The following is a 12,346-nucleotide window of genomic DNA, read 5'->3' on the forward strand; positions in this document are numbered from 1 at the left end:
GAAAATCAAGGTATCGTAGAAAATTTAAATATACTGTTTTTTAACAGATATAACGGCATCATTTGCGCCTTACAATTTCCGTCATTTGGGTTTTTTAAATATTGCCTGGTTATTATAGACTTGGAGGTCTTATATTTATGTGTAGAGAGAAATTTGTTTTTTAAAAGACTAAAATGGTATTTTATTTTTATTTTATTTTGAAAATGGCACGTTAAATATATACAATATAATCGTGTTGCAAGCGTTAATCTTCTTAGACTTAATTATTATGAAATTAATGTGGTGTTCCGATAAACCAAGAGATAAAATGATGGTTAAAGAAGGAAGAAGTGTTAACCGTAGTAGAAGTAGTAATAAATAATGCTAAAGCCATTTCGAGAAACGTTTCTGTTCTGAATGTTGGCATTACACCGGTGCGATACTGAAAGTATTTACCAACTCCTGTTCTAATAGAAAACCGTTTTACAGGCGAACCCCAACATAGTCCAAATAATTTTTCAACTGAAAAAACTCTTTATTTAAAATAGTACTCAAATGAAATATCATTTTTTATAGTTGGTTGGATAAAACTATTAAAAAAAATCTTTAAAATCCATCGGATTAAAAAAAGATTAAATCTTTTCTCTTCCAACGATTCAAATCTCTGCTGGGATTGTTATGCTATTTGCTGGCCGTTCAATTTGCAATTCCTATGCTAAATTTCCACTCTGCGGTACAAATTTGTAATGGGACTTTATACTGAAGAGTGTTTTCATCTATACTGCGGTATTCAGAATAGGCTGGTAAAGTTTTTATTGTTCCAATAATTGCTCTTGCCATTCCCCGGTTATCCCATACAGTCTCGAGTGTTCGTGGACAATAATACTATTCGCTGCTTAATAAAGGCATTGAATAGAAATAATGTTTGAGGTTTATGATTAAATAAGTGATTTTTCACAAACGAAAATGATATTAAAGCATCTAATTTTGTAATTTTTTCGATGATTTTTGTATCAATTCCCAAAGAAAATTTTTTATTAGATGTAATTAAAACTGTGAAAAGGCAGATATTCGTAATCTTGGGATAACCCCTGACCGTAAACTACATGTACAACAAATCACGAATTAAGCTGCTAAAATGTTAGGTTTCATCAATAGAAACAAAACTTTTTAAAGGCATCAATACTATTGCAACATTATTTTGCCTACGTACGTTTTCACCTGGAGTTTGCATCAATTGTTAGGTCTTCATTTTATAAATAAAACGTTGAAAAAATTAACAAGAAAAAAAAACAAATTGTTTGAATTTTTATGTGAAATACCACACAAGCGTCCCCAGGCAACCCCAGTTGGGGGTATGTTGTGAGGCTTAAGGTATTGGGGAGGGGAAGGAGATAAGGAAAAGGAAGGTAGAATAGATTTTCAAAAATAATTAAAATGTTGAAGAAACTACATTGGCTGAATAGTGAAATAGAAGCTGACCTTGGACGCAATGAAATCAAACGTACTAATTTCGGTTCCATGTTCATGATTGTGACTCTGGTTCAATGAAAGTGTAATTTTAAAAATCGATTGGAACTAATTTTGTCAAGGATTTAGACAACCGACAAAGTACTTGCCTATAGTATATTTTTTGACAGAAAAAAATTATTGTCATTTTAAATTGGAACTTACATATCAAGATTACAGACCATTCTGTGATTTTTCTTGGGTTTACGCTAGTTTATAGATAAAATAATAAATAACATGTAACAAAAATACCATTCTAACAAAATTATATGCAACAAGATATGAAAGAAGGACGTGCATTGAAATTAAATGACAAAATCAAATTTAAACATAAAAGACAAGGCATAAACAAACATAAAGGACAAGGCATAATCAAACATAAGGGACAAGGCATGAACAAATATAAATGACAAGGCATAAACAAACATTAAGGACAAGGCATAATCAAACATAAAGGACAAGGCATAAACTAACATCAAGGACAAACTTGTAAAGTAACTTGAAGAAGCAATTTACCTGAATATGTATGTTAATAAAAGTTTCTTCAAATTTACAGAAGTATTTTTAGTTAATCGTTAGATTGCGTTAAAACAATAAAGCTTAATGTGAAACGCGTTAAGGCCCGTCTGTATTCAACAGTTCTACGCGTTGAAGATAAATTATAGAAGTTAATATTCAAGTCTGGAACTCCTATACCGACGTGTACTTTCAAACACCTTTGTTCCAGTTTGGGACCTGCGTAGAGTGCCTAGTACCCAGTACCTAGTAGTACCTATCTATTGTATCCACAATGAAAGCAATAGTATAATTAATGTTCTCCATAGCTTGGGGCAATGTACGACGCGACGGCTTACTATCTGAGCTTTTATAATTAAAATCAAAGTGATATAATAAGTATTCGTTCACCTTTAGACAAATTTCAAGTATTTATGCCATCCAGCTTTACTGTAATTTTTTTTTAAAATATTTATATTTTATTATTGAAGAATAAGATAATCAACAAGACACAGAAAATTTTAATAAAAGGTAACGATGTCAACTGGGAATCGAAAAACATATTTAACCACTCGATCTTGCAAATAACTTTTAATTGAGAATAACTCGTGATTAGGGAGGGATTCATTTTGGGAATAATACCATACATATAAACTTTTAAATTATGAACATATGTGTATAGAATAACAGATGTTTATACGCTAGATATCGCTAAAATAAATAAAATATTTATCATTTTTGTTATTTGTTTTTGGGGTGTTATGCCGTGTTGCGCTAACTCCTTCTTCAGCCAACGTTTCGGACAGCATTGCAGTGTCCATCAACAGGGCAGATGTGTTATTTGACACACCTGCTCTGATGATGTACACTGCAATGCTGTCCGAAACGTTGGCTAAAGAAGGAGTTAGCACAACACGGCATAACACCCCAAAAACAACATACTTTTGGCCGTGAAAATCTAAAATCATATTTAAAATATTTATCAGTTTTTTTTTTTATTTCCTTGTATACAGATATTTTTACATTGATTTTTTTATACGATAGTATATCAAACAACCAAATTAGTCTAAGGTAAAGTATACTTTAAGTTTATTCTTAAAATTTTCATAGTTTTTTTCATCTGGTATTTCTTTAGGGAATTTGTTAAAACAGTTAGTTTGTGTATGATGTTGTGCCGTAGTTATATTGAATTTAGGAATTATTATTTATCCCGGTGTCCCTCAGTCTGGTGATCAAATCTATTGAAGTAATACATATTTTTGATAGATTCTGTTAAATCTTAAAACTTAAAATTCTTGGAAAAATTCACGAGTCGAGTAATCTAAGGTTTTTTTTAGTCTTCTTGAGTCTTCTTTGGAATACTTCCAGTGGGGCTAAGTTAGTTCTATATGCCGTGATCTTTTAATTTGTTTGTAACTTGTTCTGCTTAGATTTATTAGTATTATCTTCTTCTTTAATGATACATTACACTGGTGTGTATAATCATGGGTATAGTCATTAAAAGAGTTACAAAAAAAATATTTTTAATTTTATTTAAATTTTATTTTATTTAACCAACAGTTACAATATTTTATAAGGTGTGGTAAAACAAGTACATATATTGAACCAATATTTGGAAGAAAATTCTAATCAAATCCTTGTGCTGTTCAAATTAGCTCTTCCTTTCCTAAACATAAAAGAAAAAATGTATATTATCAAAACAAATACAACAATTAATAAGGGCACTTCCAATTTTGTCTTTAAATTTGTGTTTAAATTTCTCTAAAAAAATATATACAGTGTTTATATCTAGTTATTCCAAGTATTATCGTCCTCTATATTATGTGCGGGTACATAAAATGTGGGGTGATTTTTCTTAAAAAAATGGCGCTCTACAAATCTTTTAATAAAATAATTCTAAGTTTCAATTAAAAGGTTTTACTGATGTTTCTTACGTGTTAGTGAATCTAAAATAGATGAGAGTTACAATAGGGAATTGAAGTCAGTTTAGAGTTAAGTAAATCGAATTTAAAAATATACGTTATTTATATATTGATGTTCACAAAAACGTACGTACTTTAGTCAATTGAATGGATAGTTCCCGCTTAGTAAGAATTGCCTCGGTATGATAATATGAAAGTTTCCAAAGGGTTATAATATTTGAAAAGTTCAATCTATATTATCATATTAGAATTGTAGAAAGTTTATAAAGTAAAAGAATATTGTCAAAGTTTCGGGCATGATTGGAAGCGAGTTGGTGTGGGTTTGTGTGGTTGGTGAGTTGATAGTAGCTGATGAGCGTTGACGTCACGTGGAACGCGCTATATACGCGAGTAGCTACTCGCGAGGTGTAATTTCATTAAGGGAATCAAAGTAAAGCACGGCAAGGGAAAACAATTTGTATAAGGAATGCAACAATTTAAGTAGAATCAATCGATGTGTGTGGTGCCACTGTGTGTGCGAGCGGGTGGGGGAGGGGGCGTGCTCGGGGCGGGGCGAGCTGCGCGCGCCGCTCCCCTCCACTCACGCGGGTATATAAAGCTCGACCGGGGGGAAGTAGGCTCAAAGCCGCATAGGGGTTGCGCCGGTAACGTTTAATTTTCCGACCGTATCACTCTCGGGGGGGCCGCTCTCTTAATCTCTCGCTCTATTTTCTCTCTACGGTGTGTTTAGTTTCCCGATGCGTTGAGTCCACCCGCCGCGCCATGCCGCGCTGCCTGATGGCCAAGAAGTGGAAGGCCTATCCGTGGCCGGAGAGGGTCGAGGACGAAGAGGAGATCGACGTGGTGGGGGTGGAGGTGGCCGTGGGGGGCGCGGGGCGCGCGCGCTGGGGGCCCGCCAGCCCCGCGGCTGCCGACCCGCCCCCTTCCATCCTCTACAACGGTGAGTACTGACTCTGACAAACTCTTCATACATCCATCAGGTGCTACAAACAAACCGCCACGCTGCTCTTGCTTCCCATCTTCTGTCAACATGCCTCAATCAACACCTCGCCATGCGGCCTCACTTACTCACTCACTCACCTTACATAAAACCTAATTTATTTTGCTACTTCTGATAAGCATACACTTTAGTGGCAATCGTCATTTAATCAAAAATCGTATTACTGCCCATACCTGTTCATGTCACAAGATATAAATAATAATCAATGCCAAAAGTGACATAAAATAATCAGTGCTAAATAATCACGTTATTAAAATTTTTGTGATATTTTTGATCATTAAAACTGACCGAAAATCAATATAAAAGTTTAAATAAGATTGATCGCACATCATTAGTGTCCGAATCAATTTCAAATAAAATTTGCCTAGTTACCTAGAATAATGTGATTTCTGCTTTCCAGCTTTCTAATATTGAGTCAGTGTCACGAATTATGTACATATTATTGAATATTAACTTTGACTCCTGGCTGCCGAAAATACTTAAATCTGTTGCGAGTTGGCAACAGTTGCTCCTCAACTAGTTGATCATAAAGCCACTGGTTGATGATGTTTCATGGACAAATATACCAAATCACCCAACCCCCCTCATTAATCAAGCTTTACTTATTTATTTTCACTATCAGTGTTCTCATATTCTGCTTAAAAATACGATCGTTTTATATATAATTTAAAAAATCTCACAAATATTCAAATTCAAATACACAATAGTGTTTTTTTTTTAATTTCAGAATACAAACTTTATTCTATTTCGTAATATATTTTTTATTCAAATTTAAAAAAATGTATTTATTACGAAATACCTAATTGCTAATTTAAGTAAGATTTCATAAACTAAAAAAATAATATTATAACCTTATCGGAGTTCGAAAATAAACTCAACCAATTTATCTCATTTTTCGAAAAAAATATTTGTTTTTTTTTTTAACTTGTTACATAACTACCAACAATTTTAGTAATCAAACTATTTGTGTAAACGCAAACTATATAACATTTTAAAATTAAACTTTAATAAAGTTCCAGTATATTTTTAATTGTTACTGGTTTTCGTAATTATATAATATTTCTATAACAAACTCAAATACACGTATTCTGTGTCTGTTTATTTATTCCCATATTTAAAATGAAAGACTGAAATCAAACAGAAGACGATATATTGCATTCGAAATTCCTCATCTAGTCCGATACTGGCGAGATAAAGCCGGATTTCGCATTCCGAAAGATGAACGATTAGATACAATTTCTGAATAGGTACCGAAACTGGGTTTCCGACACGAAATACAGAAATTGGTAAAGTGCCAAAAATGTGCGGGAAATACGGCTGAAATATCGGGGGATGCTATCTGCGACGCATGGGCTGGTTACTGGCGGCGGCCAGGGGAAGCCAGCAGCTGCAATGCGGCGGTGCAACCAACCTACATGATGTACAACCTAATGATACCAAGCCACTAAGTAAATTATACGTGGGGGATATGTATGGATCGCTTTTATCGTGTCCATAAACGCGCACCAAATAATCTTTATTTCCCTCGCTCGAAAACTATTAGCGCGATCGGCCGCTGAATAATAAAGCGTCCATCGCGAATTTAAAATTTAAATCCTGTCAATAATTGATAGGCTTACAGAGCTTTTGTTCCGGTGCAGCAGATTACGCAATAAAATTATTTCCATACGGTTACCAATTAAATCGCGATTAACGGGATAATCGTGTGCCGCATTGATTAAATTTTGAAATGGAGTTGGCAAAATTTTGCATTGTCAGCTCTTATTGGAGTGCTAAAACGATCAGAAAATTAGGACTTCATTTTAAAGCACAATAAACCGAGTACATTCTTATATATTCTATCTACGTACAACCAATTCAACTTTTAAATCTAAAAACTAACTTAAAAATGTTCGAATTTTTATAAATATATACATATACGAGTAGATTCTACTTGTCCAATGTCCATGAATAAGTAATAATGTTGAATAGCTTACCGTTTAATGGCTTGTGATAACTCAATAACTGTTTTAACGCATAACACTGATAATTGAGACCTACACATAGTAATACAGTTTTGCAGTCATTTCCTGACATAGCAAACGATTTAGTCCTGTTTTTAACAAAAACGAACTTAACAATACCATAATGTCAATAACTTTACATGGTACCTACTGATATCAATACATGAACTTTTGAGAACTTAAGAAAAATTTTCAATACAAAATGATGATATCCAAAATCACTGCAAACTTAAGGAATCTCGTAAGAAATGCGATGTGTGCGTTTTTCGTGATCCAAAAGTACAAATATGGTTGGACAAAAATTTCTAAGCCGAATTTTTTTTCATTATAATTATGAAATTATCATTTAGATCAATGGCGAGACAGAGCGCCTGATAAATGGGCTAGACTCAAAAAATATTAAGGGGCGGCAACATTGGTTTTCATTCAAATCGACATGGAAGGCATTCCTGGTGAGAGTATTATCTATCCAGTGATAAATTGATTCCCGAGGACCCAACAAGCAACAGTTTACTTGTTGTTGGACGCTATTTCAAAAAGGCAACATCAACATTGACTGCTTCCGAATCATCGGATAATATTGAAGGCACCCAGATTATAATCAAATTTATTAAAAGTCCTGATGTATATTTTGTAACGACGTGCTTCAAAATAAGGCCGAGCATCATCAGGCGGGCTGGAGCGACCCATTCACGGCGAACAGTGATCATATCATCCAATCCGATAACTCTAGTACGGATACAAAAGCCATTTGTAAGTTAACAAGGTTTATCCAGCGCTTAGGCAGGGTAGAGCTCGTTTTAGCACAGAATTATCATCCCGACCCACGGCCCATTACTCCCTCGTTATAATCATGGATTTATACAAACACTGGCGCTGCTTTGCGTTAGAATGTACCTGCGAATTAAAACATTTCCACCAACTGTGGCACTAACCGGCGAAGTGGGTGCTCCTTGGATATTCCGATTGAGAAAACAAAACAAAAACAATTTGTTTCGATAATTTCTAATCAGCTTTATCTTTCGCTGAAATATGATTGCTTTCCAAAAATACAACAATGTTTTAATAAAAAGTTAACTATCGTATTTTATTGATACATCCGATAAAAAGCAACTCATACGTTACTCCAACGTCTATTTTGTGTTTGTATTTTGGTTTGATCTACCCAGTAACTGGAATTAACAACTTTACCAACCTCCACCGAAATTTAGTTTGTAGATGAATGTCATTTGATTTCAGAGAAATGCGTATATGTCTGCGTGTGTGCTAAAGTTAATCTGCCGAAAGTACGATCGGATGTTGACAAATGAATTAAATTCAATTTTTTCATCCCCGCAAACAAAGGTGAAATTAAAATAGATGCATTTTAAAAATGTATCCACCAAGCATCTAAGTATTCAACTTGGACACAGTTTGACAATGGCCTTAAACGCCAAAACAGCTGTCACAGTATTAAAAACGAAAATACTTACACAACTTAATAATGACGTTATTTTAATAATATTAAATTAATTAAGTGGATTTCTACGAATTAAAAAAGTTTACTAGTTGCCAATAATTGGATAAACTTCACTGCAGGCAACAAACACAAATATTTACGTGTGTCTATGTATTTTAGTAATTTTACTTTAACCTTTAAATTGACTTGTTGTTTTACTATGCGGCTTTTTCCGACTATCATCACACTTTTATTGAAGAATTGAAAAATATTTAATAAAAAATATTGCTATCATACATAAAAATAGCAGCCAATAAAAATATGCGTCAAGAAAATGAAGATAACGTTGGTAGTTTTTAGTCGAAGTATGATACAGTTTAATGCGACCGAAGGGAATAGGATCTAATTTGCTCAGTAGTTAAAGTACAGCCCCTGCAAAGGGCTTGGGTTCAATTCGTAGATGCGACCGTATCATTTTCTGTTTCAAATTTTCGTTTAATCAATGATTAAAAATTATCGCGATTATGCTTTATAGCTCATTATAGCTTGATGGAAAATTCTTAATTTAATCGGAAGCCTTTGAATCTTAATTGACCACATTTCACTTTTAGTACAAACTAGTCAAATATTCCGATTAAATAATATTCCCTTCTCTCTTTTCGGTCCGGAAAACGGCAAAAGCCATTCTTTATTATTTTTTTTCTTTTTTGCCATCAAACGGGAATACTAACTTGATATTCATCAGATTGAAATAGAAGCATGATGGCTCCGTGGCTTCGTCTGGCGGACGGAGTTTGGTCGAGAAGCGGATATTTTTTTATTACATTTTGGATGCATTTCCATCTGGAGTGAACGAAAAACCGTAAAAAATTATCATGTTTTTAAATTGGAAACCTTTTTTACAGATAAATTAATAAATTACATAAACGTCTCTTAAAACCGAGTAGTTAATTTTGGTAAGGTTTAAAAAAATGTTTGCGTTCTCTCCTTAATTGAACTAAAAACTAAATTTGATAATTTTAGAATCCTTTATTCAGTCTGCAGAATTGAAGAAACAGTGTTAAAACCCTGCATTTCTGAATTCTACCGACATAATATTTATGAAGGTTTTTACATGTATACAATTTTTAAGGAAAACTGATCAGAAGTTCAATAATGAGTGTATACTACAGAGTATACTAGGCCGAGTACGTACAATATAAACAGGTACAATACAAGTTATCGTTGAGTTACTTAAGGTACTATGAAAGTAGTAGCGGAACAATATTTAGTAACATTGTTGATGTTAGTAAAATATACATAAAATGTTTATTGTTAAGTATGTTAGTATTTAGCAAACATACTTTCCTTGTACATGTTAAGTACTTAAGCTATTAAAAAAACAAATATGTTATTTTTTTAGATAATTTTTAATGAAATGCAAATTTTAATAAAAGTTTTACATGAAATGTTTTCTTCATAAAAATTGGACAGTATGCTCGACAAATATTATTTTTTTTCTGTTATTTAATATGGCATGTGGTACGAAAAATTCAGATTGCTTCTTTGAATTCAACTTAACTCAGATGTCAAGAGATTTTTGCCCTATTGCGCACAATAATTATAATTGTTTTCTTAATTTTTTTATTAATGCAGTCCCTCTATCATTTGTATTTACATATGTACTTTTCAAATTTTAAATTCCATCTTCAGTAATCGTGTTCTTTTTCTGTTTGAACGCTTGTAACGGAGCCTTGGCAATTGGTTCAGAGATATTTGCACTTCGATTGAGAACTGTTCTAACTGTCTAAAATTGCTTGAAATGACTTTGGCTTTGTTCAGCATTTAGACCTAATGAGCCAAATATCTCTTCCCGTCTCACCGTTATTAATCGTCCTGCCAAACAACTCGATTTCGGTTCCAATTTCTCTTTTTCCAACTCTGTTAAAATTTTGCTCAAACAATAAAGTTACGTCTAGAATCAGCTTTAAAAGTAATTGATATTCTTAATCAAATACTTAATACATAATAAAAGTAATATCTCTTTCATATTCAGGGCCGATAAAACGGCATCTATTAATATACTATTTTTACAGTTTCATACAAAAGAATAACAAAATTACTATTTTTATGCAAAGCACAAAGGATAGCAAAATTATTATAAGCAACATTTATTAGCTTGAAACACAATTATACATTTTTTTAATATCATAAATGCCGCCGACGGAAATTGAATATATATTTGTGTTTTAGGCTTAGCAAAATTGCTTAAAATAATTTGTTAACAATATTAGTTATTACAAGTAATTTAATTATATGCTTAACATTACCTGCCTCACTTGTTGTAAACCTGTCTTGAGTGAGGTGACAGGAATTTTGAATAAAAAAAATATTTCAGTGCAAATGTTGTTGACAACAATTGTTGTTGTGTTAACATTAAATGTGTGAAGGAGAATAAGAATTAATAAAGAAGTACGTGTATATGAAAAGCAATAATCCTGGCACCGAGGACTTGTCAACAAATTGCATTCTTACGGACTTCCCGCATCCCTGTGTACGTGGATTGCTGACTTTTTAAGGGATAGGTCGATTCAGGCGGTTGCTGACGGTTTCACCTCTTCCTCGCACTCCATAAATGCTGGCGTCACACAGGGATCGGTTCTGTCTCCGACTTTGTTTTTGTTGCACATCAATGACCTTTTGACATGTGCACCGATTCATTGTTACGCGGATGACAGTACAGTTCATGATAGCTTTTTGTTTGAAAAGCCCCCAAAGGGCACACAAACTCCAACGGCTCGGAGGGCTTTGAAGCAGAGAATGGACGGTTATCTCGAGAGTATTTCCTCCTGGGGTAAAAATAATCTCGTCGAATTTAATGTTTCAAAGACCCAATCCTGTCTGATTACGTCTAAAAGGGATCCAAATGATAATCTAGTCTCCTTCAACGGAAGCAATCTTCCGAACAGGCCTTCCATTGATATGCTTGGTGTAACTATAAGTGACCAGCTCAGGTACGGGGGCTCCATCGAAGCCAGAGTAAAGTTGGCCTCTTAGAAGCTGGGCGTACTGTACAGGGCCCGCAGATACTTTAATAGTACACAACTGCTCACCCTGTACAAATCGCAAGTGCGCCCTACTGTCGAATTTGGCAGCCATCTCTGGTCTGGAGCCCCAAAATACCTGAAAAAAACCCTTGACTCTGTGCAGAAACGGGCGGTCCGTTTGATAGATTCCCCAATCTTAACAAACGGACTGCAATCTTTAGAGCACAGGCGTCAGGTAGGTATGCTGTCCTTGTTCTATCGGTATTACAATGGAAGATGCTCTGAGGAACTAGCGTCATTGATCCCTTCGGCACCGGTGCGTAGTCGGGATACACGCCAAACGCGCGCCCAACATTTGTACACAGTTGACACTTGTCACATGAGAACGGGTCGCTTCTACGATTCGTTCTTAAGTTCAACAGCTCGGCTGTGGAACGAACTGCCGGCCTCTGTGTTTCCTCCCTCCTACAATATGGGACTCTTCAAGACCCATGTTTACTCCTTCCTCTCCACAAAAAGACCCTCCACACAGCATCCCCAAAGATGACATAGGCCCTGAGGGAAATTATTTTCTTCAGGGCCTCCTGTGTGGAGTAAATATAAAAAAAAAAAATAACATTATGGTTAAAGGGACTATTCGATATAAATAAATAAAATGAAATAAAGTGAAAATGCAAGACAATATTTCAACGAGTTCTTTTTAATTTTAATTTCTCTCTTAAGGGTGTCCGTTAATTTTTTAAATAATAATAATAATAATAATATTTGGCTAATTTATATAGCGCCGTTTTCGTGAGAAATCACCTCAAGGGCGCTGTACAAATATATTTCTTAAATAGTTAATACTAGAACTACTGACTTAGGTATCTCTAAGACTTATATCTAGTGACTTACGACTAAGGCCTATAACTACTATCTTAACGACATATATACGAGTATTTACATATTTAGCAATTTACAACTAAAATTAATAT

At 34.1% G+C, this 12,346-nt stretch overlaps 1 protein-coding gene across 1 annotated transcript in view; it reads left to right on the forward strand.

The window, feature by feature from the left end:
* The first annotated feature begins 4,541 nt into the window (after positions 1–4,541).
* scrt (scratch) overlaps positions 4,542–12,346 on the forward strand; it is a 47,523-nt gene continuing 39,718 nt past the window's right edge. Inside the window, exon 1 of the mRNA XM_089645706.1 lies at positions 4,542–4,845. Coding sequence (XP_089501832.1) covers positions 4,668–4,845 — 178 coding nt within the window. The 5' untranslated portion in view covers positions 4,542–4,667. The remainder of the gene's footprint in view (positions 4,846–12,346) is intronic.

This window comes from Hesperophylax consimilis, chromosome 23 (assembly GCF_061612785.1).
Source record: "Hesperophylax consimilis isolate HC1 chromosome 23, BYU_Hcon_1.0, whole genome shotgun sequence".
Classification (NCBI taxonomy): domain Eukaryota; kingdom Metazoa; phylum Arthropoda; class Insecta; order Trichoptera; family Limnephilidae; genus Hesperophylax; species Hesperophylax consimilis.